The sequence below is a fragment of the Dromiciops gliroides genome, chromosome 3, assembly GCF_019393635.1.
Source record: "Dromiciops gliroides isolate mDroGli1 chromosome 3, mDroGli1.pri, whole genome shotgun sequence".
In the NCBI taxonomy this organism is placed as follows: Eukaryota; Metazoa; Chordata; class Mammalia; order Microbiotheria; family Microbiotheriidae; genus Dromiciops; species Dromiciops gliroides.
The window spans coordinates 550,681,171-550,708,922 of NC_057863.1; the positions used below are offsets into that span (position 1 = coordinate 550,681,171).

At 39.1% G+C, this 27,752-nt stretch overlaps 1 protein-coding gene across 1 annotated transcript in view; it reads right to left on the reverse strand.

Moving 5' to 3' along the window:
* Positions 1 to 427: 427 nt before the first annotated feature.
* ALG8 (ALG8 alpha-1,3-glucosyltransferase) overlaps positions 428 to 27,752 on the reverse strand; it is a 54,238-nt gene continuing 26,913 nt past the window's right edge. Inside the window, exons 8-13 of the mRNA XM_043993260.1 lie at positions 24,144 to 24,264; positions 20,779 to 20,918; positions 10,789 to 10,928; positions 6,515 to 6,612; positions 5,307 to 5,379; positions 428 to 4,402 (exon numbers count right to left, since the gene is read on the reverse strand). Coding sequence (XP_043849195.1) covers positions 4,174 to 4,402; positions 5,307 to 5,379; positions 6,515 to 6,612; positions 10,789 to 10,928; positions 20,779 to 20,918; positions 24,144 to 24,264 — 801 coding nt within the window. The 3' untranslated portion in view covers positions 428 to 4,173. The remainder of the gene's footprint in view (positions 4,403 to 5,306; positions 5,380 to 6,514; positions 6,613 to 10,788; positions 10,929 to 20,778; positions 20,919 to 24,143; positions 24,265 to 27,752) is intronic.

The window sequence follows — 27,752 nt, forward strand, 5'->3', positions numbered from 1 at the left end:
GTGTGAGGTGTTGGTTTAAAACTAATTTCTGCCAGCTAGAAGAAGTTAAATATATTAAAGAAACAAAGAAATTACCTCTCAGATCTATGAATAGGTGACAAACACATGAGCAAACAAGGGGCGGAGAAGATTAAAGATGATGACAAGGAGGAAGGGAAGAAAAATTTATTAAATACTACTATGCAGTAGGCACTGTTCTAAGTGCTTTAAAAATAACTCATCTGATCCTTACAACCCTGATGATGATAAAATAGCCAATTTTAATAACAAGGTTTAAGTTCCTGCACAAACAAAACCAATATACAGTTAAAATTAGAAAGGGAACTATTGGGCAAAATCTTTGCATCAAGTTTCTCTGATAAAAGTTTCATTTAAATATGTGTAAAGGGGCAGCTAGGTGGCACAGTGGATTAAAGCACCAGCCCTGGATTCAGAAGGACCTGAGTTCAAATCTGACCTCAGACACCTGGCATTTACTAGCTGTGTGACCCTGGGCAAGTCACTTAACCCCCACTGCCCTGCAAAAAAACCAAAACCAAAACCAAAATATGTGTAAAGAACAGATTCAGGGCTGCTACATGGTACAGTGGATAGAGTACCAGCTGAGTCAGGAAGACTCACCTTCCTGTGTTCAAATGTGGTCTCAGACACTTACTAGTTTTGTGACCCTGGGCAAGTTATTTAACCCTGTTTGCCCCAGTTTCCTCATCTGTAAAATGAGCTGAAGAAGGAAATGGCAAACCACTTCAGTATCTTTGCCAAGAAAACCCCAAATTGGGTCATGAAGACTCAGACATGACCAAAACACAATAATAAGAACAAGAAGGAACAGGGGCAAGTTTATAGGAACAACAATTTGCCAACTGATAAATGATCAAAGGATATGAACGGGTAGTTTTCAAAGGAAGAAATCTAGGCTATCAACGGTCATATGAAAAAATCATACAAATCTAGTAGTCACTATGTATATCCAATACATCTAACCAGAAATGAAAAGAGTATGACTATATAAATAAACAGGAATATGCACCACTGTGAAAGTGATGGGGATTATCATAGACCGGCCAAAAAAAAAATTAGGTAGTCACATTTGTATCTGTGAAAACTAGAAAAAATCTAGTTTCTAGGGTATATTTAAATTCAGGATTGAAAAGCAATGTGGCACAGTGCATAAAGCACTGGCTCTGGATTCAGGAGGACTTGAGTTCAAATTTGACCTAAGACACTTGACACTTACTAGCTGTGTGACCCTGGGCAAGTCACTTAACCCCCATTACCTCACAAAAAAAAAAAAAAAAAGCAATGTGAAAGATCTCCATCATCCAGGAATGAGTGTTAGAGAAAATTGCATCAAACATGATCAGCATAAATACAAAAAAGGTTCCACAGCACACTAAAGCTGCAAATAGGTTGTCATCTTTTGTATCAGCTTGTCCAGAGGAGTTAAGTATCTCTAGCTAAAACATCCACAAATCAGTCATAATCAGAAAAATTTAGAGCTGGTTCTTCATTTTAGAGATTGATGCTCATTCTTTATAACTGATAGATTCATAAGGTCTAAGAGCAGAGGACAGGACAACCCAAATCTAGTTGAATGGAGGGCAGACAGTCACATGAAAGCATAATTTAGTATGATACAAAGAGCATTAACCTAATATAACTCAGGCAAAAATTGGGTTCTAGTCCCAGGTCTGCCACTAGCAGGCTTCAATTACATCCTCTGTAAAATGAAGGCTTTAAATTAGATAACCTCAGGTCCCTTCCAACTCAATCATCAATGAAAGCTGCTGTTTGACATGCTTGATGTCACCCTTCTGGTGTTGTGGCAGGCAAACCTCTATATTCTTCTGTTCTTTTTTTTTTTAACTTTAAAATTTATATATATATTTTAGTTACATGTGAAAACAATTTTGAACATTAAAAAAATTTTGAGTTCTGAATTCTCTCCTTCCCTTCCCTCCCCCCTCTTTTTATTCTGTTCTTTAAAGAAAAAAATACTCTCAAATGTAAGGGTCCAGCCTCACTGGCTATGGATGATTTTTTGTTCTAGGTAAAGTTCAAAAAATAAATTGAAGATGAGCATCCTGGTTTATTCATTTTCACTATTTTTCTTCTGAGGAAAAGGGGAAGAGGAAGGGAAGGCTGAAAGCCATCTGTTCTTTTTAGCAATGACAGAATTATGAGGCATTCACCAATATCGTGTTACTTTTCTCTAATACGTTATAAAACATAATTAAAATTCAGCCTTGTCAAAATTAATCCAGATGCAGTTTATGACAACCATCTTTTTCAGTTGGGTTTGGCATCTGGACACTCACTGGCAAAAATGTGACCAACTAAAATAGGCGCAGGTCTCTTGCCTGGCAATGTTCACACTGGTTGACATTTCAGGGGCAGCCATGTGTTCTGGGTGGTTCTCAAATCAAAGTTCAAATTTCTTCAATTGACAAAATGCCCTTCTTTATGTCATCAGTGGCTGGCAGGCAGGAAAACTCATTTGGGATATTTTAATAGGTCTGGGTTCTCAGACTTCTTCATGTACATATAAGATGAGGCAAAGTCTGGCTATGCTCTTCCAGAGGTATATGATAGGAAGCATGGTGGATGGAGTGCCAGTTTTAGAAGTTAAGAACTTAAGGATTGCCTCTGAAATACAAGTATGCAACCAACCACAATCTAGTTAACCTTTCAGGGACCCAGGCAATTCTCTAAGATAATGACTTACAGGGGAGTTCTGGGTGTATGTATTGTTTTTACATTAGAAGGGTCCCACATGAATGAAATCATAGATCCAGACCGAAAAGTCCAAAGATATTCAAAAGCTTCAAGAGGAAGGAATTTGAAGGTAGAAAAGAAAGTAGGCAAGACAAAAATCACAGAACTTGAAGGGACCATCTAGGCCAACAATATATACTATATCTCTAACAAGTAGTTCTCCAAGTTTCATAGTGGGGACCTACTAGCTCTCAAGGCAGTAATTTGGGGGTAACTTTGTTAGTGTTCCCATATATCAAGCCTAAATAAGCCTCAATACATTTTCCAACCACTGCTCCTACCTTTGCCCTCTGGGAACAAGGAGAACACATGGAGCTCATCTTCCATATTCCAGTCCTTTAAATACTTAAAGGTAACAATGAAGGAACACTCCCTTCCCCCATTTCCTATGAATAACTTCCTTTCATAGTTGATTTAGACTATTTTTAGTTCCTCTATTGCCAATGAATAGCTGTGGGACCCTGGATAAGTCACCTAACTTCAAGAACCCCCTTCCCCAGGTCTCTCTTCTATAAAATGAGGGATTTAAATAGATTTCTTCCACCCCAAACACTGTGTTTTCAAGTCCCCTCTAGCTCTACCATTCTATGATTCAATGATCATCTTCAATGGGCTGTGTAAATATTTGCAAAGACAACTGCTTGCACTGTGTGCTCCCTCTGCTGGCAGCATTACCAAACATCAAAGTACATTCTTGATTTTACATAAGCAGAAAGCCAAAGTGGACGGACAAGGACACACACACACACACAGGGACACACACACACACACACCCCCACCCCTCATTTGTGTCATGCTATTATTTCATTTAAAAGGACCCCCAGAACAAGGGGGTACCCAGTGTGACCAAGACACCATCTGCTTATATGTGTCCCAATGGGAAACCTATCTGTCAATGAGCCAAAAATCTTAATGCAGAAATATAAAGTAGTATTTTATTTACATCTGCCCCCAGCGTGTGGTTGTAATTATGTTTTCTATCCTGACAGCAGTTATTTGGTGGGCTATAAATAACTAAGTTGTTTGGATTTGAACCTATTATTTATCTTGAGCAAGATTTATATTCAGCACAGCAATCTGCATCTCTCCAACAGACACTTTTAAGGGAGGTAGCGTTTCTGTTTCATAGCTTTAGAAGGGCAAGTGACTTCTCACCATGGTGACAATCAGGTTGCTGTGGTGGGCAACACCAGTATTTTCTAATTTAAAAACAAGAAAGAAAGAAAATAGAGCCTCTCTGAATGAAAAACATCAGTGGGTAGCCTGGAAGAATAGTGCAGACATGTTCAAAACAGGACCCACTGAAATGAATGGCTTCTGCCACCAGCAACCTTTTTCGAATGCTGGTTAATTTTCCATGAGGTAATTGCCTGGAAGTCATCCAAGCAGTCCCTTTATTCATCGTAGTTTTGCCTTGCCGACAGCAGGGCCAGGCAACATTGAAATCGACAGTCTGAACCAAGCATATGTGATGCCTACTGCACAATATACTGAAGTCAGGAACAAAGGAACGAAAGGGTACTTTAGTTTCCAGGGGGTGAAGGGAAATACAAGTTCACAGCAGATTTCCAGAGGCCCCAAGCCAATGAGGTAGATGGTTTCCATCCAATTAAGAAGTTTTTCTTTTCTATAGAAAAAAAAGAAAGAAAGAAAGAAAAAAGGCTGGTTTAGGGCTGTCCCTTTAGTTGAGTGAATATTTTTCCAGTTCAAATTTCCAAACTCCATTGTCTGAAGGAATAAAATAGGAGAAACCATGTGGTGTGGTGCAAAGATCATGAGGCTAGGGGGCAGGGCTTCTATTCTAGGCCACTTCTGTCCTTGGCTCACTGTACCAACTGAAGTCAATTACTTCCCCTCTTTCAGCCACCATTTTCTCTTTTATAAAGTGAAAATGTGAGATTAAATCTGTAAGGTCCCTTCCAGCTCTGAGTCTGTAAAAATAACAATATACATTTATATAACACATTATTATTTGAAAAAAGGAGGTAAAAATAAGCATTATTATTCCCATCTCACAGGTGAGGAAGCTGAGGCTCAGCGAAGGCACTTGCCCAGCACCACACAAGGACGGGTCTCGTTTTAAGTCTAATGCTCTTTATAAATACCAAGTTGCTTCTGGTTTCACATATGGAAAAATGGATGACAAAACAATGGTAAATTATAAACACTTCTCAGCACTCTCCATTTAACCCCCATATCACCCAAGCCCAGTTGATCGAAATTCTGCTGAGATGCTCCTAAGGGGGTTGGCTGTGAGCTGTGGGGATGGAGAAGTCTAATGACTAGCTGAGATACCAGATCAGACATATCCAACTCATTTCACAATCACTTACCTACTTAGTGAAATATGAATTTTGGTAGATATGGGTCACAGCTGAGTTCAATAAAGGAGTATATTCCTCCAAATTCTCTGCTTAAAAACTGATCTAATTTATAATGTATTAATTTTGGGAGAGGATAAATTCAATTACTTAAGAAACAGCATATTTTATAAAACCAAATGCAATTTTAAATAATTTTTTTCTGATTACCTGAACAAAGTCTTCAGTGATGAAAAACTATAAACAGTGAATAGTAGCATGAGTAACACTTTAATAGGGAATTCTAAAAAACAAAAGTACAGATTATTCATTTATTCATAAATAAGCATTTATTAAAATACCTTCTGTATACAAAATATTGCTACTTTTGAAGAGATAAAAAGTTTAGAACAGCAACGTCTCTACTCTTAAGGAATTTATAATCTTGGGGAGAGCGAAGACACAAAAATATAAGAATAATGTATCATACACTATTATAAGTACATTAGAAAGATAACAGAGTGTTATGTGAGGTGTGAAAGGAAAAACCTGGTAGTAACTGCAGGGAAAGTGAAACGGGATAGGTTTTCCTACAGGAGGCAGCGTTTGAAATGAGCTTAAAGGACAGGCAGGAATTCAAAGAGCGCTTTCCAGGTACAGGTCCTGAGCCAAGATTAGAAATAGGAAAACACAGGCTATGTTCAGCAGGTAGAGTAGATCCCTTTGGCTGGGCTGTAGGGGTCTGGAGAAGACTGCTAAGATGAAGCTGGAAGGTCATGGTACTGCCAAATTGTGGGACTTCGGCATGCTTTTGTTGCTATTCAGTCGTCTTCAGTTGTGTCCAACTCTTTATAACCCCATTTAGGGCTTTCTTGGCGTTTGCCATGTCCTTCTCCAGCTCATTTGACAGATGAAGACACTGAGGCAAATAGGGATCAGTGACTTGCCCAGGGTCACAAAACTACTAAGTGTCTGAGGCCGGATTTGAACTCAGGTACTCCTGACTCCAGGGCTGGTGCTCTATCCACTGCGCCACCTAGCTGCTCCAAGTCAAGAAGCTGTGAGCTCAAATTCTGAGACTTTAGGCAAAGCTATTAACTTCTCTGGGTCTCAGAAGGTTGCACTGATGATGTCTGAGATGCTTCCCAGATCTAGATGGGTTTTCATAAAGTACATTTCAAAGTGCTGGATGAGGACAATGACTAGCATTTTAATTATGCATTTTTACGGGAGTACAAGGTTTTTAGTGTTAGAGGTAAAATAGAGGGTGTAGCACCTTAGGGAATGAATGATTCACCAATGAAGATAGTAGCCAGACTTCTTTGTAATGCCCCTGGACTAGTCATTTATGTTAAGTGAAGACAGAACATTAAGCTAGAAATGAGTCTTACTGCAAAGAGGAGGGTGGTCAAACCGCCAGAAGCAGGAAGCCCACTTACCTGGGGCTGTGAAAAGCAATGGGAAGAGGGAATAATGGCCGGTTGTGGTCAGAAGCAGATAAATTCCAGCATCTTGTGGCTTTCCTACAGACAAGAGACTGGAACAAAAATTCTCATGTTGATTAACTGTCCTATAAACAATCCCCCGAAATTACTTTAAAAAAATGTGAATTCTTTTAAGTTCAGAGTCAGGTCATATGGGCTTGAATTCTGGCCCCACACTGACTAGAGCTAAATTTACTTAAACTTCTCAGACCTGCAGTTTCCTCATCTGTAAAATGAGAATGATGATGCTTGCCTCACACAGTTGTTGGGAGGAAAGTGCTTTATAAATTTCAAAGTGCTCAAATCATTGTGAGTTGTTATTACTTTCTGTTGAGTGATGCAAATTGATAACATTTTTTCAATGTAAGTGACAAGTTCAGGTTACTACTTTTTCATTTATTCTAAATTTACTGATTTGATTGTTGACTGTTTACCACCTTCTCCTCCTCCATGAAACTTTTTCTGATCTCCTTGGCCAAAAACCACCTTTGTTTTTTTTAACTCTCTAATGCACTTATCATATAATACTCTTTTACAGCCTCTGTATCCAATCCCTCTCCTAGAAAGCAGGAATGCCATTTTATTGAAGCTTTGTATTCTCTATAGCCCCCAATCATGCCTAGCATGGGACTCTGTACATAGTAGGCACTTAATAATACTTGCTGGGTTGTGCTGTAAGACTCAGTGTCAGGTGTTGGGTGTGGTGGTGGTGGGGACAGTGGAGGATGACACAAAGATGAATTCACCACCTAGCAAGGGAAATAAGCCACACATACAAACATAATATCAAGCAGAGTGCAACAGATTTATGAGAGAGTTACAAACTGCTATAAGAATTCCAAGAATGCTTGCTGTTGTTGACGTTTCTGAGTAGGGCTATGCAGGATTGAGGATGGACAAGATGACAGGCCAAGAGAAGGATAACTGATTTCATGATCACTATAATCTATAAAACAAAGAGAAAGTTTTCTCTCCCCCACACCCATTATTATAGTATCATGGTTCCTGAGCTGTAGGGGGCCTTACAGGACATCTAGTACAATCCCCTCCTTTTAAGGATGAGGAAACTGGGCCCCTGGAAAGTTAAGCAACATTCCAAAGGTCATGAAGGCAGTAAGTGATAGAGGTGGAATTTGAACTCATTTCTAACCCACTTCTAGCCCTCTAGTAGCCATAAGCTTTTGTTCCCCAGGGGAAACTTGAAATTGATGAAGTCACATTGGCTAATTTAAACCCTAGTGGAACAGACAGGAAGGTACTGAAGTGCACAGCCCTTCAATCTTTTGAAATGTCCTGTTTTCAGCCAGCTCAGCATATATAAGATAGATATGGTCTTCTCCTCCTCTGGAAGACTGAAGGGGAGAATCTGGAGGTGGAAAGACAGGTCAGGAAGTTACTACAGTAGTCTAGGCAAGAAGGCAATAAAAAGACTGCACTAGGGAATAAAGAGGCAATGGATGAAAGGGTAAAGAGGGGATGGATGACAGATAAACAGGACAAATCCTCTTCAGAATACTGAGAAAAAAATAAGTCATGTGAATTTCTGATTCTCAGTTACTATTTATCTATAAAGGATGCATCACTACAGAACCTCTTTACTGTGTCTAAATGTTGTACTCAAAGTTTCTATAATAGAAAGTTGCCAATATTTTTGCTTATAAGTTTCACAGTATTTTGAACATGTGCTTAAATTTACCTTAGTTATCCACATACACTCACAGGAAATAATGCCTCACCCCAGTATAAATTTTACAGTATTTAAAGTACTTTTATATCCAATATCTCATTTGGTTCCTGAATTTTAGAGCTAGTGAAGGGTTAAGTGACATATCTTAGAAAGTTGATGGCAGAGACAGAACTAGACTCGGGACTACTGAATCTTCCACTCCCATCTGAAAGGACAGAGGGTAGATTAGAAATAAACTGGAAACTGAAGAGGAAGTAGAGAATGGCCTGTGCATTTCTGTTAATCAAGGTAACAAAGTACCAGGCACAATGTAGGAAGACTATCCACAGGGAGGATCAGTAATCCACATAGGAGTTAATAGTTGTAATGATTGGAAAGACGCCACCTACTGGAGACTTGCTGTGGGAAAGCTCCACCATGAGAAAAATGCCTCAGAGGCATTGTGGCTTTTCCTTGGCGTCAGGAAATGACGTTTGCTCATGGGTGCTGTCTATCAAGGCTACCAGCCAATCAACGTGAGGAGCCTCCTATGGTCTGGGAGGAGACAGGAAGGAGGAAAGGGAGCCTGCGCACAGAACGCTGGGGCTTTTTGGCTTCCTGACTTGATGGTGGTGGCGGCAGAGGACTTCACAGGAAATTTGAGGAAAGATAGGAATGCCAGGCTGTTAGAATTCTGTTCTCAATCTTTTTCTTTCTATTTTCCAATAAACCCTTAAAAACCTAAACTCGTTTTATCAGTGATTTTTAGTCAGTTTCCCCCAAAACTGGGGGAACAGATTAGAATCCACATTTAGAATCTTAAATTACACATAGTTAAGAAGATACCTAGGAATAAACGCTTTGGTCTCAAATGTGTATAAAAGATCAACAATACTTCTGTTTTAATCTAACAAGATGAATGATCTTTACACTGGATAAAATAAACTTTGGAAGGATAAAACAAAAATGGCTGTCAAGTCAAAAAGCATTGATTAAACACCTACTTTATGTTAGGCACGGCATTAAATGCTGGAGATACAAAAGAAAGTAAAAGATAGTCCTCATTCTCAAGGAGCTCACAGTCTAATGGAGACAACTTACAAGTAACCATGTACAAACAAGTTCTAGACAAGTTGGAGATCATTTCAGAGGGAAGACACTAAAACTAAGGAGGATATAGAAATGCTTCTTGTAGAAGATGAGACTTCTGCTGAGACTTGAAGGAAGAGAGGGAGGCCAGGAATCTGAGATGAGAAGGGAGCTGAAAACTAAAATAAGCTTTTCTCAATAAGCTCAAGCCACCAGAAGAGGGAGTGAAATACATTTTAAGGTACTGAAAAACTGGTAGACATGATTCCTAGGCTTCCAACAGTAACCTCTGAAAAAATCACAGAGAATAAGAAAAGTGCTACATCACCTGAAAAGGAGAAATATCCTGATTCTCAAAAAAGTTTAGAAGAGGGTAAAATCTTCAAACTTTAGGTTAGTGAGCTTGATTTCTGATGAAATTCTAGAGCATATTAATAATGAAATGGGAAAAAAGATGAAGAATCAGCATGACTTCAAGAACATTTCATATCAGACTAAACAAATTTCCTTTTGTATCAGAGTTCCTATACTGGTAGATCAGTCTACAACTTGGTTTCAAAAAAAAAAAAAAAAAGAAAGGAAAACAAGCAACTTTTATAAGTATAGCTAGAAAAAAATTCATGTGAAAAAGATTTGGTGGTCTTACCCTCTTGACTGTAAGTTTCATATGGGTCAACAGTGAGATCCAGCATTCGAAACCAACAATGTGATCTTAGAATGCATTAAGAAAGGCATAATGTCCAGAACAAGGGAGCCAGTAATTAAGCTGAATCTGGAATATTGTTTATAGTTCCAGTGATCAGATTTTAGGAATGATGGGAAAATTGGAATCTGTCTAAAGGAGAGCAACTAGGATGGTGGAAGGACAGGAAATCATTTCATCTGAGTGACAGGTAAAGAAATTAGTAATGTTTAGCTTAAAGAAGCAATAATTGTTGTCAAAAAGTATAATGGGCTGTCCTTAGGAAATAGCGGGAAGATTTGTCACTGAAGGTCTTCAACCAGTGGCTGCCTAACCACTTGGTAGAAATGCTCTTGAGGAGATCCTGTTTAGGAAGGTATCAAACTAGATGCCTTTTGCACATTCCCCCAATTCAGAGACTTTTTGTATTCTTTGACCCCTTGCAGCACTGTGTGAACTTTACTTATAATCATTATATGATTGATAGTTGTACTTTTATCTTATCCATCCTACTTGGCTGTTAGCTGCACAAGGGCAGGGATTACGTCTTATTCATAGCTGTATATCCCCCACAAAGGTCTAGGACAGAGTAAAGACTCAATAAATATCTGCTGAATGAATTGTAGATTAACTACTGGGAGAAGTCTGTTTCTGTATGTGGTATTCTGTATGTGGAGTTCTTATATTTGGAAAAGGCAAATCAAACTGAGGATAACAGTTTCATTATGATCTGTGGAAACAAGAATCTGAATAAAGGGATGTATGGAGGGCACACATGTGAAATTTGCTTACCTCATTGGGAGAATTGCTAGGAGTATTGCTTTTTCATGAACGTGCCATCCAAACATGAAGGAGCTTAGTGCACAAACAATCAGACATCGAAGAAAGCCTCTGGGCCCTTGGGGTTTAAACCAAAGACAGAACACAGAGGGCTAGAAACAACAGACAAAAATGAGACTTCGGTATTTTTTTTTTTTTTAGTGAGGCAATTGGGGTTAAATGACTTGCCCAAGGTCACACAGCTAGTAAGTGTTAAGTGTCTGAGGCCGGATTTGAACTCATGTACTCCTGACTCCAGTCCCGGTGCTCTATCCACTGTGCCACCTAGCCGCCCCCCAGTATTATTTTAAAATAAACTTTTAAGATATTTTTTCAGGCTGGTTAGATGCTTGCATAATCAATGAGATACGATATAATTCAGAGATAATCTTCACCCACTAGAAGAACTGATCACAGTTTCAATGAGTTTTTAACTAAAAGAACCACCAAGCAAGGGGAAAATGTTTTATTCTAGAAAACCAATTGTATTTGTCAAAAGTCAATTATAATACACTAACATTAACGTTTGAGAAGTCTGGTACAAGCCTTTGCCACATCTCCAGCTGTAATTTATTAAATCCCAGCAGAGCCCAAAGGCTCCTGGGTAGCTTATAGGAATAATAATATAAGAATTAAAAGTTATAACAATTCATTTCTATGGTTCATTAAGGTTTACAAAACACTTTCCTCACAAAAATACTATGAGGTAGATAATGCCCACTTATGAGCCTCCATTTTCTAAATGAGGGAACTGAGGTTCGGAAGAGTGATTTGTCCTTGGTCACACAGCTGTTAAGTGTTGGAGGCAGGAAAGAAACTACAACTTTGTAGATTAGTTGGGTAAAAATTACTTAAATAGGAACACGAGATCTGGAGTCAGTAAACCTAGGTTATGTGATGTTGGGCAAACCATAATCTCTTTGGGCCTAAATGTTTTCATTTGAAAAATCAGAGTTGGACTAGATCACCTCAAAAGACTTCTCTGGCTTTAAAATACTTTTTGTTTTGTCATTTTTCAGTCGTGTCTGACTCTGTGATCCCATCTGGGGTTTTCTTGGTAAAGATACTAGAGTGGTTTGCCGTTTCCTTCTCCAGATCATTTTACAGATAAGAAAACCGAGGCACACAGGGAGAGGAGAGTGTTAAGTGACTTGCCCAGGGTCACCCTGCTAGTAAATGTCTGAGGCCAGATTTGAACTCAAGTATTCCTGACTCCAGGCCTAGCACTCCATCTATTATATCCCCTAGCTCGCTGCCTCCTTAAGATTCTATATAATTAAGTTCCTAGCTTTTTTGTTTTTTGGGTATTTTTTTGTGGGGCAATGGGGGTTAAGTGACTTGCCCAGGGTCACACAGCTAGTAAGTGTCAAATGTCTGAGACCGGATTTGAACTCAGGTACTCCTGACTCCAGGGCTGGTGCTCTATCCACTGCGCCACATAGCTGTCCCTCCCTTATTTGTTTTTATAGCATTTTTGTATTCCTCTTGGGTATTTAACATATCCCAACTTCTATGAGAATTATCTGTGTGTATGTTTCATATTTTCTCTATTAAATCTTAAGCTTTTTAAGGTCAGGCAGTATCTTATTTATCTCTCCATCAGCCTTCCCCAATACCCAGCACAAGGCAATGCATAAATTATTAGGCATTTAGTAAAGGTTTGTTGAATAAGCAAATGCATGAACACCATAAACTTCCTTCCTCCCATCTTTGTCAAAATAATAAAAGAATACATTTGTATAGCCCTTTATATTTTTTCTTTCTTTTTTTTTTACAAGGCAGTGAGGGTTAAGTGACTTGCCCAGGGTTACACAGCTAGTAAGTGTCAAGTGTCTGAGGCTGGATTTGAACTCAGGTCCTCCTGAATCCAGGGCTGCCAGTGCTTTATCCACTGCACCACCTAGCTGCCCCTAGCCCTTGCTGGTGGAGTTGTGAACTGATCCAACCATTCTGGAGAGCAATTTGGAACTATGTTCTAAGGGCTATAAAACTATAAAACCCTTTGATCCAGCAATACCATTGTTAGATTTATACCCCAAAGACATCCCCAAAAAGAGAAAAAAGACCTATTTGTACCAAAATATTTATAGCAGGGGGCAGCTAGGTAGTGCAGTGGATAAAGCACCAGCCTTGGATTCAAGGAAGGCCTGAGTTCAAATCCAGCTTCAGACCCTTGACACATACTAGCTGTGTGACCCTGGGCAAGTCACTTAACCCTCATTGCCCCACCCAAAAACCAAACAAAAATATTTATAGCAACTCTTTTTGTGGTGGCTAAGAATTAGAACTCAAAGGGATGTCTATCAGTTGGGGAATGGTTAAACAAGCTATGGGTCATGATAGTGATGGAATATTATTGTGCTATAAGAAATGACAAGCAGGATGATTTCAGAAAGGCCTGGAAAGACTTATATGAACTGATGTATAGTGAACCAAACAGAAGCAAGAAAACATCATGCATAGAGACAACAGTACTGTTTGATGAAGAACTATGAATGATTGAGCTATTCTCGGCAATATAATGATCCAAGACAATCCCAAAGGACTAATGATGAAACATACTATCCACCTGCAGAGAAAGAACTCATATTGATTGAACAAAGACTGAAGCATGCTATTTTCTACTCTTTGATTTTTTTCCCTTTTATTTGCCTTCTTATACAAAATGACTAATAAGGAAGTATTTTACATAACTACATGTGTATAACCTATATCTGGTTGCCTGGGAGGTGGAATGGGAGGGAGGGATAAAATTTGGAACTTAAAACTTTAAATAAATAAAAATGTTTATTTTATTTTTTGTTTTTTTTTTTGCGGGGCAATGGGGGTTAAGTGACTTGCCCAGGGTCACACAGCTAGTTAAGTGTCAAGTGTCTGAGGTTGGATTTGAACTCAGGTACTCCTGAATCCAGGGCCGATGCTTTATCCACTGCGCCACCTAGCCGCCCCCAAAAATGTTTATTTTTAAAAAGCTGACTCAGTTCTCTATATATTTGAGAAATGAGGACTTTATCAGAGATACTTGTTGCTAAAACTCAGTTTTCTGCTTTCCTTATAATTTTGGTTGTATTGGTTTTGTTTGCGTAAAAGCTTTAAAATTTTATATAATAAAAATGATCTATTTTACATTTTATAATGCTCTTTATCTTCTTTGCTCCTAAATTCTTCCCCTGTCCATAAATTTGACAGATAAACTATACCATGTTCTCTTAATTTCCTTATGGTATCACTCTTTATGTGTAAATCATGTACCCATTTTGATTTTATTTTATTATATGGTGTGAGATGTTGGTCTATACCTAGTTTCTGATTTGGGCAAATTCTGACCAGTTTCTCTATCATCATCTTGAACTATGATTTCCCCCTAACAATGCAGCTCACAAGCCTTCTGCTTCTTCTCACCCTATGAGACTCATCTGTGTCTTTTAATAGATCATCCATGGGAGCCCATCCAATATGTGGGAGACCTTCCTCTAGGTCTTCTAATATTCCATGAAGAACAGTGATGCATTCTGGCTATTTTTTGTAACATATTCTTGTAAAACCAGCCCATCTCATTCTGATCATACATTTCCTGGATGATATCTCTTATATACTTTTTTGAATGCAAGTCATTTTTGGTAATATGCTAGAGCCAATTTATACCCACCATATCTTTTCATTGAATTCCAAGTCCTGATTCCTTCGGTTCTTAGTGCCTCACCACCTTCAAAATCACTTTGTATTTATTTTATATACATCTTGTATTTACTTATTTGTGAACATGCTGTATCCTTTCACTCTGGAGTCAGAGAACCTGGTTCAAATCCTGCCTTGGGTGCAACCTTAGACATGTCACTTAACCTTAGTTTTCTCATCTGTAAATGAAAGGTTTGGTCTAGCTGGCCTCTGAGGTTCCTTTTTAGTCTCTTTTTAGGTCATTGACCCTGTGGCTTCTCAGTAGAATGTAAGCTCCTTGAAGGCAGAGCAGGTTTCACTTTTCTCTTTGTATCCGCCGTGCTTGGCATAAGGTAGGTGTTCAGTAAATTCCTGCTGGTAGATTTTTCAGAGATTAAGGCATTCCCCAATTCACATCCACATTGCATTACCCCCCAAAAAATTAGTTAAAAATATGGGGTTTTGTTTCAAGAAACAGCTTGAGTCCACTGAAAGTATTCTACAGTTCCTGAAGGGCAATCCAACTTGCTCCTTTCCCCCAACTCAATCTGGTCCAAGCTCATCTTTCATTTGCAGCATCTGGCTAAGATATCTGCTTTTATGGATTATCTCACCTGCACTGCACTTCCTAATCCAGACTAGGGGCCCTCTACCTTTTTTGGATTCTTTTGCGAGGACTGTTAGGACTGAATCCCTAAAAATGGCTATAAAGGTCAGATAAGAAGGTTCTTCATACTGTTTGTATTCTGGGGCTCAATGCAATCAGTACAATGTCATCTACAAACAAAATCAACTGGAAGACATCACCACTTATCTTCCACTTGCATTTTGTATTGAACATCCTCCATGGCAGTGTTAAACACCTTTGCCTGGGCACATGTCTCCATCTTTTATGCACTGTCTTACACTGATCATTAGAGAATAACTGATTAAAGTTATTTGTTATTTAATCCATCAAAGAATCATAAATGATCTTAACATAAGTATGGGTAACAATCTGTAGAGGCAACATGGTATAGCAAAAAGAATACTGAACTTGAAGTCAATACCAACTTGGGTTTGAATTCTACCTCTGATACCATAACTTCTTTAAGTCTTTGTTTCTCATCTGTAAAATGGAGCTAATATTTGTAGTAGCTACATTATGAGGTTACTGTGAAAGTCAAACCACAGAATAAATGTAGACTTTGTAGGCCTTAAATGTGCAATGCAAAATTCGTTATTACTATTAAGGTCGCATTTTACTGTATCATTGGTTAAATACTTGTAGAATACTAGAAAAATCAATAATAGAGCCAATGGGATCTTGTATTTCTTTATACCTTTCAGCTAAGTGTTTCACCATCTCATTACTCATAGATGCTATTTCTAAATCTTCTTCCAAGTCTCCCACACTCCCTCTTCTCCTAGGCTGAACAATTTTCCTTTTACTTTACTGAGAAAAATTTGATATGTTTCCTCTACTCTCAGTCTCTATATCTTAATAAGAATATTTCTATAGCACTTTAAGGTCTGCAAAATGCTTTTCATATATAATCTTGTTTAATCCTCAAAAACCTTTTGATATCATCTCTCTCACTTTTCTGACAAAGAAATGGCCCTTCTTTGTGCCAAAGCCAACCCTTCTGCCTATACACTTGATATTATCCTCTCCATCTTTTCCATAAGAACTTATCTTCAATCATCCCTTTCTGCCTCCTTGAATATTTATCCTCTCCCTATCAATTGGTTCTTTTTGTATCACCAAAATCTTTATCTAAAAAAGAAACAAACTCTTCATTAGATCCTACTATCCTAATATATCCCTCCATTTTCCTTTCTCAGGTACACTCCATAAAAATGTTGTCTACACTTGCAACTTCTACTTCCTTTCCTCTCACTCATTCCTCAACCCTTTGCAACTGCTTTCTGACCTCATCACTCAACTGATGTTGTGATGTCTCCACAGTTAATAAAGATCTCTTAAATAACAAATTTGACATTTTTTCTGTTTTCATGCTTATCTTATTGCTCTGCAAAAAAAAAAAAAAGAAAGAAAAAAGAAAAAGGCTCCTAGAGCTCTTCTTTTCTCTGTCTATACTCTCCTTGTAACTCATCAGCCTCTATAAATTTAATTATTATCTATTTGCAGATGCCTCCCAGATTTAAATATTGAACCCTATGCTCTCCCTTGAGCTTCAGTCTTTAATCACCAAATGTTTACCCAACATCTCAAACTGAAAATCCTGAAGACATCTTAAATTCAAGATGTCCCAAACTGAATTCTCTTTTCCCCAAAATATTCCCCTCCTCTAAACTTCATTATTTTTGTCAAAAGAAGCACTATCCCGCCAGTCTCCCAGCTTAATATTATCCTTGACTACTTATTCTCCCTTACCTCACATGACCAATCAGTTTTTCAATCTTGACATTTGTACCTCTACAATATCTCGAGAATACCACTTTCACATTTCTCATGCAGCTACCACCTTGGTTCTGGTGCCTATCACCTCTGTTACTATCACCCAGGTTACTGCATCAGCCTCCTAATTGGTCTCCTAATTCTTTGCCTACTTCAGTCCATTCAATACACTATTGCCAAAGTGATTCAGACCTGACCAGATGATTCCTCTACACAATCAACTTTAGCCTCCTTATTACCCCTAGGATCAAATGGAAACTCCTTTGTTTAGTTCTTAAAGCCCAATACAAACTGACCTCAATCTATCTTTTCATAGCCACTGGATGTTACTCTCCTTCCCTCCCTTGACCCTTGACCAACCAGACAGACTGGCCTTTTCTTTGTTGTTGACATGACACCCCATCTCCTGTCTCCACACCTTTACACTTGCCACCTCCCTGGCTGGCACATACTTCCTCCTCACCTTTGTCTCAGGAAATCCTTCTTTTCCTTTATAATGCAGTACAAGCACCTTCTTTTGCATGAAATCTTTCCTCACTATTCCAACTGTTAGTATCATCCCTCCCAAACTACCTTCTATTTAACTACTTTGTGTATATTCATTGTATATTTATGATATCTATCTACCCCTCTCTATATGTCCTGGTCATCTCCTTCATTAAAATGGGAGCTCCTTCAGAGTAGGGTCTGTTTCATTCTTTGTACTTGCCTGTGAGGGGCTTGATAAATGTTTGTTGATCAATTAAATTGCCTAATTGTAAAGATATGGTTTCCTTTGGCAAATTTTTAAAAAGCCATACTTCCTAATATTTTCATCATTAACTTCAGTAGCTTCATTCTCAAATTTTATAGATAAGAAAGTAGAAATATAGGTTGGTAGGTAGAATCTTCTAAATCATTTCTGAGAACTAATTCCTCAATGACTTCAAAATGTCACCTTCACTATGGACTGCCTTTGCATATAGTTGGCCTTGCCTAGCTCCTTCCTTCATTTTTAAGGGCATTTCCACTATCTTATACTTCCATTTCCATCAGTAACTGAGAGTTTATAGTTCAGATACAGAGATTCTTTTGTCATCTACGAAGATAATAAGTTTGTTATAGATGATGCCAAAAGATCTATTACATTTTTCATCTATTGTTTTCTTTTCAACATCACCCTGAAAAGCTCTTGGGATAGTTACAGTACTAAGGTTTCTGAAATCCTTTTTCTTCTCCATGGCTTTTAGGTGTTTTGTAGTGTGAAACTTCCACAAAATTCCTTTGTAAAGTTTTGAAAATTGCTTTTATGTTCTAAACAGTGGTTGCACTTGGCTGCCATGTCGCCTTCTGGTAAAGATATCAAGTGTTTGCTGGCAAAGGAAGTTTCTGGCCTCTTTTGGTCGATCTGTAGCAACTGCTTTATGTTCAGTTAAATTTCCATTAGAAAACATGATAGTGGCTGGACTCAAAGAGTAGCTGTTAATGATTCAATGTTAATTTGGCAAAAAATCTCTAGTAGAGTGCCCAGAGACCTGGGCTTAGCCCTGTACTACTTAACATAATCAATGGCATGGATAAAGGCATAAATGACAAGTTCATCAAATTTAACATACTAGATGACAGTATTCAAAAATATCACGAAAGGCTAGAAATCAGGCTAAATCTTGTAAGATGAAAGTCAACAGTGTTAAATGTAAAATTTTACTTTTATGTTCAAAAAATCAACTTCACACATGCAAGATGGCAGAGGTACGGTTAGACTGAAGTCTGTCTCAAAATGACAGGGGGTTTGGTGGGCTGCAGGTTTAATGGGTCAATAGTGTGATAGGAAAGTAAAACAACAACAATTGTGAATTGAGTTCACTGAGAGGCACGGCTGCCAGGAGTAAGTAAGTAGCTGCTAGTCCCTCTGTACTCTGCCCTAGTCAGACAACATCTGCAGTAGTGTGCTGTTTCCTGGCCATGCTAGTTTAAGAGTAACAGTGATAAAAGTGGAGAGGACATGACCTGAAGAGAGTAACTAGGATGGTGAAAGGCCTTGAGCACATTTCATGAGGCCATGGAGCTGGGGATGTTTAGCCTAGAGGGGAGAAGACTCAGGAGGAATATGATAGCTACCTTCTAGTAATTTAAATGTTGCCACATAGAACAGAGATGGGGCAGCTAGGTGGTGCAGTGGTTAAAGCACCGGCCCCGGATTCAGGAGGACCTGAGTTCAAAGCCAGCCTCAGACACTTGACACTTAACTAGCTGTGTGACCCTGGGCAAGTCACTTAACCCCCATTGCCCTGCAAAAATTAAAAAAGAAAAAAGAACAGAGATTAGACTTATTCTCTTTGATACCAAAGGGCCAATTCAGGAACAAAGGATGGAAGTTGCAAAGAACATTTAGGCTTAATATAAGGAAAAACTTCCTGACAGAGCTGTCTACAGAGTGATGGGCTACCTTGGAAGTGGTTATTCTCCCTTTTTTGAGGTCAGTGGTCTAACTGAACATGGAAAGCTTCTTTAGAAATTATTCCAGTCATTTCTCTTGTTAGGATAGTTAATTTCAATTTTTTGCATGTAGTTTGATCTTCACCATGTCCAGTACCTTCTTACTTTCTTCTGAATAAAGTATTTAAGATATATAGGTATGAGGCTTTTGTATAATCTATAAACCTCTGCACTCTCTAGTTTCTTTTTAAAAATTAAATTAAATTAAATTTTTTTTGGTGAGACAATTGGGGTTAAGTGACTTGCCTAGGGTCACACAGCTAGTAAGTGTTAAGTGCCTGAGTTTGGATTTGAACTCAGGACTTCCTGACTCCAGGGCTGGTGCTCTATCCACTGTGCCATCTAGCTTCCCCCACTCTCTAGTTTCTTAATCTCAAAATACACTATTTAACATTTTACACTATCTTCCCTTATGTCCATCTTTGGTGGGTTGAAGGATTTTACTGAATTCTTTAACTCCTCTACTGCTTCTTTTCCTGTGTTAAATTTTGGCCCATAAGGTGTAGCTGCCTTCATGGTGGTCTGTTGGTTATGCTTATCTTGAGCACTGCAAATCTAAATGACCGAGTATCCCATGAAATTATGTTTTGTGTTACATTTAGGTGTAAAAAAAAGGCAATTCTTTCAACACTTCATTTGTCTCTCTAAGGAGACCTCCTTTTATCTTCTGTTTCATTTATATGAGAATGACAATATTGATGATTTAGTTTTCTTTGTAATATATCAACAAATCCATCATTAGACAAGTATCTCACAATTTGACTATCAGTAATTAAGTTAATGTTTAAAGATGATCTAATAACTGCACTTCTAAGAATCCTCTGCCCCCTACTGCTATTGTTATTGTAGAAATGGAAGGATGCTCCATAGGACTGAGCACAATTTTAACTTTTTTCTTTGTTTCATGGGTGTCATGGGCAAAGAATTCATCACCTGGTGCCTAGTCTATTGGAGATGGATCTCTCTGAACGGAAATAAGTTGGTCTTCATGCAGCAGACAGAATCTGTTACTAGAACTGTGCCCAAAGCCTTTCTAGCTGAGCAGATCATGTAACAGCTTGTACTCTATAGGCACAGTCTACAAGATTTCAGGGTCACCTCTCTTCAACACTAAGGCACTGAGGTAGGACTTTTCTACTATCAATTAATAAATATTTATGAAGTGCTACTAACTACCAGGCACCATATGCTACATCCATCGGAAACCTTTTCTGCATACATTATGTGAGTGAAATGTAGCAAAGCTGTGCTATCCTTAGAGATTTTCCTCTATAAACAGTATTACTTGGGTATCTGCCTCAGAAAGACAGCAAGACAGAGCCATACAAATATCATGTTTCAGAGCAAAAACAAATAACCATCTTAAATTTGAAGTTTAATCAAATTAAAAAAAAACCAGATAAAACTCAAGAAATGAGTATGCTTACCAACATGGCAATTACAGAGCAAATGAGGGTCGCTAATGGAGTCACAGAGGGCAGGACTACATGTTGGAATTGCTGAACCAAACCACTTGTCATTGAGGTCTTAGGAATCTTCTTGGGATCAAGAAGATTATATTTCAAGCCTGTGGAGGATAGAAAGCATTTCTCTGAAAAGAGATATCACAGTGTCTAAGAAGACAATCCATTCCTTGAAGAATCAATTTTGTTTCTTAATGATGTTCTACAGCCAAGATTTCATAGATAACTGAATTTGAAACTATATTGCCTAATTAACTGCAACTTCCCTGTGTAGAACACAGGTGGAACAGAGCAATGTAAAGCATGGGCTGTCCAAATATCCATGGTAGACTCCAGGGAGCTGGCTGAATGAATGGTTATCTACCCTAGCCACTACTTGCCCCATCCATCTCCCACACAAATCACCTAAAACAAAAGCCCAGGATAACTCAGAACTTCTTTCTGCCTCATTCCAGGCAAACTAACAACATGAGGGGAAAGGGAGGAGAATCTGGGACACTTTGTAGACCTGTTCTGCTCCCCTGCCTACAGCACTGAAAACCAATAATGAATTGGAAGAATGACCAGTAATCAAAGAAGAATAGCAGCATAATTCCCATAGTATGTGACAATTTTCAAAGAGTCACAGTGCTGTGAGATATACAGCACAGTATCTATGTTTTATAAATGAGGAAACTAAAATCCAGAGAGATGAATGGCTCACCCCAGTGTCACAAAGCGAGGCCTTGAACCCTGGTCTCTGTTTCTGATTTTAGTGCTCTTTGCCCTGGCTTCAGTATCCTCAATTCTCTGCTCTTTCCCTGAGCTGTCACCTGAATACCCATGGGGCTCTCTAACCTTCTTTATTGCAATGCCTCACTAAGTTCTTGAAGATGCAGGATAAAACAGGCTTGAAGAACTAGGATCCTCTACAAGTGTAGAGATCATAACAGTAATCATGAATAATTCTCATAACATTTAAGATCATCATTGCAGAATGTTAATGTATGAAACTAGAATACTGAGTGTAAATCCAATGCTTCACAATAGACCAATCTGAACTACAGGGGAGCGTGGGAGTTAGCACAGATGCATGATTTTAATACACAAGGGGGAGCTTTTTAATGTGTGGCTGTGCAGGAGTTACTGAATTTGGTGGAAGACAGTGTTACTCAAGATCATGCTTGGCTGAATAATAATAAGAACATACATCAAAGCTCAGGATCTAGGGTAAACCCCAGGACTTGCTTTGATTGCTGGGGTGGTAAGCCAGCCAGTAATGATCAGGTCATGCCAGACTAACCTCATTTCCTTTTTTGACTAAGTAGACTCAGAACAGGGGAATTTTGCAGACACAGTACACCTAGTATACAGTAAAGCATTTGATAAAATCTCTCATGTTTTCTTCCTGAACAAGGGAGACTGCTATGGGGTAACTGAGAGTACAGTCAAGTAGACTAGAATTTTGTTGAATGACTAGATCCAAACGTAATTATCAACTCAGAAGGAGGTATTAAGATTCCCAAACAAGATTCCCAACAAGTAGCAATGTCAAATGGTTCGACATCAGAAATGGATATGGACATTAAAAATGCATTATCAACAGCTTTACCGATGTATTTCGAGGACCATGGGTTCTCTCCATCTGACTTCTATATGTGTTATCTCACCACTAAGATGTGAGCTCCTTGAAAGCAGGGATTATTTTGCACCTTCAGTGATTAAGATAGTGATCTGTGTACAGTAAGCACTTAATAAATGCTTCCTTCCTTTCCTTCTTCCTTTGTTTCCTTCCTCTTTCCCGTCCTTCCTTCTCTCCTTCCTCATCCTTCAGTTCCTCTTCACTTTCCTCCTTGCTTTCCCCACCTTTTCCTTCCTTCCCTCATTCCCCACTTTCTCCTCCCTCCCTCCACTTCTTGCTTCCCTCTTTCTCTTCTTCCTTTCCTCTTTTCTCACTTTCCTCTTCCTTTTCATTCCTTCTTTTTCCCTTTTTCCTCTCCCTTTCTCCCTCCCTTCCAACAGAGCTATCCAAAAATGCAACTGGCTGCCTTGGGAGGTAGTAAGTTCCTTCCTCACAGGACAGCTACAAGAAAAAGCTGTAAGATCACTTGCTGGGTGTGGCATGTTGGAGAGAGGATTCTTGTTCTGGCATGAGTTGGACAAGATGACCTCTTGGGTCCCTTTCAACTCAGATTTTGTGTTATTAGGACTGTCACTATAGAGGTGTTATAGGTATTCTACTGAAACTAACCAAAGACAGGGCTACCTTTGCTTCATCAGGAGCAGGGGGCAACCCCATCAATGAGTATAAACGAACGTGTAAGTGAAGGAAGTAAATAAGCATTTATTAAACACCTTCTACTAGCTACACACTGTGCTTAGTGCTTTGAAAATATTATCTCATTTAATTCTCACAATAAACCTGGGAGGGAGGTGTTATTATTATCCCCAATTTGAACTGAGGCAGATAGGTTAAGTGACTTGCTCCAGGTCACATAGCCAGTAAGCATCTGAGGCTGGCTTTGAACTCAGATCTTCTTGACTCTAGGTCCAGTGCTCTATGTAATATATAATGTAGCTTACTGAATCAAGGTAAATCATTTTGCAAAATTGGTATTATCTTACCTCTCTCATCTGAGTTTTTTCTAGGATTAATACTTCTTGACTCAGGTAATAGAGTTTATCACTGTTCTCATTCATTGTGTTGGCTAGTAATAATTTTCTTGTGGTGGTAAATTTAGAGAACTTCTTTATAAATAGTTGTATAAAGGCTAAATACAGAGGTACACAGCTACTAGAAGATATATAGTCAATGACATCCTAATTAAGTATCAGTTACCTTTACCTAACAAACTGAAATTTAGACATACAGCTCAACTTTCCTGTTTCTTCTTGTCTCATGCTTTACGACAGTTTAAATTCTCTACATGTTTGGGAAAATTACAAAGAACTACAACCTCAATTATTTGAATTCCATTCATTCTCTCTTTTTGAGGCTTAGAAGCAGAGTTCATTTAGTCTGAATATTTGTTTCTTCAACCAAAAATTGACTTTTAAAAGAATCTTAAAAACGGCTTTATCCCCCAAGGACAAGATCAATAACTGCATTTCTATCTAGAGCGTTGGCAGGGATGTTTTTCAGTGTGTTGTTTACTGTACCCCCTTCTCAGTTCTAGGAGCCATTTCCCCAGATAATCCTCTAGCTTTGTCTGGACACTTGTAATTCGGTTCATGTTCCTGCATGCATGGTGCCAGGAAACAAATGCCTGGCACTCTCTCCCAGACCACAGCATTCCTCCCACAGGACAGGTCTGAGTGTTGGGCAGCAAGACTTTTTAAGTGAACTATACCGATAATGGAGAGCATCTTGTCCAAAGCATTGTACAAAGCCCAGAAATTTGGAGCCCAGTAGGCGTGGCAGAGGCCCCTCTTGAAAGGGAAAAGCCTTGAAATTACTTGAGGCAGTTGGTTCTGTGAAAAAGAAGAAACTGATTAAAAATAGAGGAAAAAATGTGGAGACTGCTGACAGGAAGTTAGGAAATCTGGTTTCTGGGCTTGGCTTTCCTTTGGCTATATCCCTTAAGCTCTTTTTGCCTCAGTTTCCTCTTCATTTGAAGGCTGAGAACAGTACTTGCCTTGCCTATCCCTTGGGTTGAAAAGAAGCAGGATGTATAGGGAAAAGAGCCAGGAGACCCAGGCTCACATCATGACTTCTGCACCATGTGACTATATGAGCTGCTGACTCAGTCTCCTTGTCTGTACACAGGGATGACTTTCATGGGGCTGCTAAGAGAAGGGCTCTTTCTTGTGCTACAGAGATGGAGTCAGAGGAACACTGCAATGAATTAACATGCAGGAATTCTCTAAGGAGTAAGTGCTATGAAAAGGTAAAGGCTCATTCCTCTCCCCTGGACTTCAGGTTCATCTAGATACAAAGGGCTCAATGTCCACCATCTCTCAAGGGTGAGGACTGACAGGGCAAAAGAAGCAAGATGCTATCGGTGCTGCCAAGATGCTCAGCCCCTCAGGGGAGGAACAGTCAGTGAGCGATGCATACAATGTTGCAGTCCACCAGGAAGGGATGAGCACACGAATAGCAAAGAGATGATGAACTAAGCAACAATGACACCAAACACTAGCATCAAGAATGAGGCCTGGGTGGAAGGCCCTCCAGCTGCCCTTGAGGCTGGGATCCTCAGTACAGCCTGCCCACAAGGTGGTCTTTCAGTCTCTGCTAGAGGCCCTGTGAGGAACGGAAGCATCACTGCTTCTCAGGTACCTGCTCCCCTTTGAGGAGGCTCTCCCTATTAAGAATATGTTCCTGACACGAAGCCTAGATGTGCCTCTTTGCAACTTCTACCCATGACTCCGGGTTCTGGCCTTTGGGACTAACTCTAATCCCTCTTCCATGCAACAGTCCTTCTACAAGCTCTTGCATTTATTATTGATTGGACCCACAGAACACTGGAATAAGTGAAGAAACATGGTGATTTCACTGGTGTGACAGCTTCCTCCATGAATGTAGATCAAAGCCCCTCCATGTTTTCATTACTGTCTTCAGAAGATGCTTTGGTCAAAAAACCTTCAACTCTGGTGGTGAGCCTCTCTGCACTTGGTGTGACTGGCCCTCAACGCACACACAAGCCTGCTCCTGGCTTAGTACTCAAAGCTTTTCCCAGGTTGGTAAGACCATTCCTAAATTGGCACAGTGGGTAAAGCACCAGGTTTAGGAAGATCTGAGTACAAGTCCTTCCTCAGACATTTATGGCTGTGTGACCCTGGGTAAGTTACCTTATCTCCTCTGTGCTTCAGTTTCCACATCTTTAAAATTAATGGGATGAGCTCAATGGACTATAAGATCTCTTCTACGTCTAAATCTATGATCCTATGATCAATGCCACAATGAAGCATCGGAAGAGACCTTCAATGTAACTTGTAACATTCACAGGGGAATTTTGGTGAGGGGAACATACCTCTATTAGATGAAGAAAGAGACACAGAGAGATTAAGTAATGTGCCATGGTTGTAAAACAAGTGTTAGAGCCAGAACTATATCCCTGCATTCCTAACTCTTAGTTCAGTGCTTTTTCTGCAAAACCCACCTCTACAAGAAGGCTTCTGGAGGCTTGTTTTAAGTCAGTTTTTGAAGGCAGATGGAAGGGGGGCAAAGCCAAGATGGCAGAGAAAAGGCAGACTCATCTAAGCTTTCCCCCAAACCTTTCCTAATATCTTTAAATAATGCCTCAGGACAAATTATGGAACAGCAGAACCCACAGAGGAAAGGGCCAGACAATTTTCTAGTCCAAGATAACTTGGAAGGTCAGCTGGAAAGGTCTGTGGCACTGGGGTGAGAGTGGAGTGCAGTCCAGTACAGGCAGGGCCCCAGCAAACCAAGACTAGGCCTTGGGAGCCACTGAATAATCATCAGTACCAGCTGACAAGGAAGATCGAAACACACTCAAAAGAAGACAACAAAGTCAAAACTCCTACACCAAAAGCCTCAAAATAAAATATAAATTGGTCTCAGGCCATGGAAGAAGGTAAATGGAGTATGGTAAATGAAACTCTTTCCTTGATCATTTTCATTATTTTTAAGGATCATTTATTATATGTCATCTGCCCACCATAGTGTAAAGCATACCCAAAAAATGACTTAAAAAAAAAAAAGTGGGGCAGCTAGGCGGCGCAGTGGATAGAGCACCAGCCCTGGAGTCAGGAGGACCTGAGTTCAAATCTGGCCTCAGACACTTAACACTTACTAGCTGTGTGACCCTGGGCAAGTCACTTAACCCCAATTGCCTCACCAAAAGAAAAAAAAAAGTGAGTTTTTCCCAAGTAGAAAACAGACTATACAACATTAACGTCAACAAAGTTCTACAGAATACCTGAACAAATGATAACTAACCAATTAACATTAAGAACAAGCCAAGGCTCATGTGCTCTTTGCTGGGTGATAAAAGAGAAGGGAATTGGGGCAGTTAGGTGGCACAGTTGATAAAGCACCAGTCCTGGATTCAGGAGGACCTGAGTTCAAATCTGGCCTCATATACTTGACACTTACTAGCTGTGTGACCCTGGGCAAGTCAGTTAACCCTCATTATCCTACCCAACCCCCCTCCCCCAAAGAAGGGAATTACTAGATAGGTCAAGCAATCAGAATCAAGGGTCATTCACTTCTTCTCTGCCTCAGGAATTACTCAGAAAAAGCCTGATATAGATCACTATATTGGAAATAGAAGGTTCCAGGTTCTAGTTTTAAAAATAGAACTTTTTGGTTAACCACCTACCAACACATTACAAGAGTCATAAAAAAAATTTAAAAAGAAATCAAATCTTTTGACCCAGACCTCCACATTATTTGGTATATAGCTATGATTTAGAATAACCAGCCTCATAAACTAAAACAATCCTGGTCCACGAGTCTGGCTTTATCACCTACTAACTGTGATTCTAGGCAAGTCAACTAATACTTTTGGGGTTCAGTTTTCTGGGCTCTAAAACAGAAATAACAAGAGTCAACTACCAACCTCATAGGGTTGTTGGGAGGAAAAACAAGACATCGTTGAGAAATGTGAGTATTGTGTACTCATCTAAGAATGCTCTCCAGCTTGGGTACAATGATGTATTAGAGTGCAGACATGCAGACTGACAAGATAATGTGAAGAAAGCACAACCACAAGATTAACAGAAACATGTATTGCACCTATATAATAGAACAACACAGGCATAAATTTTGGGGAAATGGGTACAAACAATGAAAGTTGACACAGAAGAAGGAAATAAGTGATCATTTATGGAAGTCTGTATAAGGAAGGTCTTTTTAAAAAGTTAGATTAATTATATCTATTTATTTTACTGCTGAGTTATAAATCACACACATATTATTGCCTTAGATGAAATTCCTATATCATTTTCATGTAGTGTTTGTAGAAAATCTTGTTTATATTAGTTAATATAAA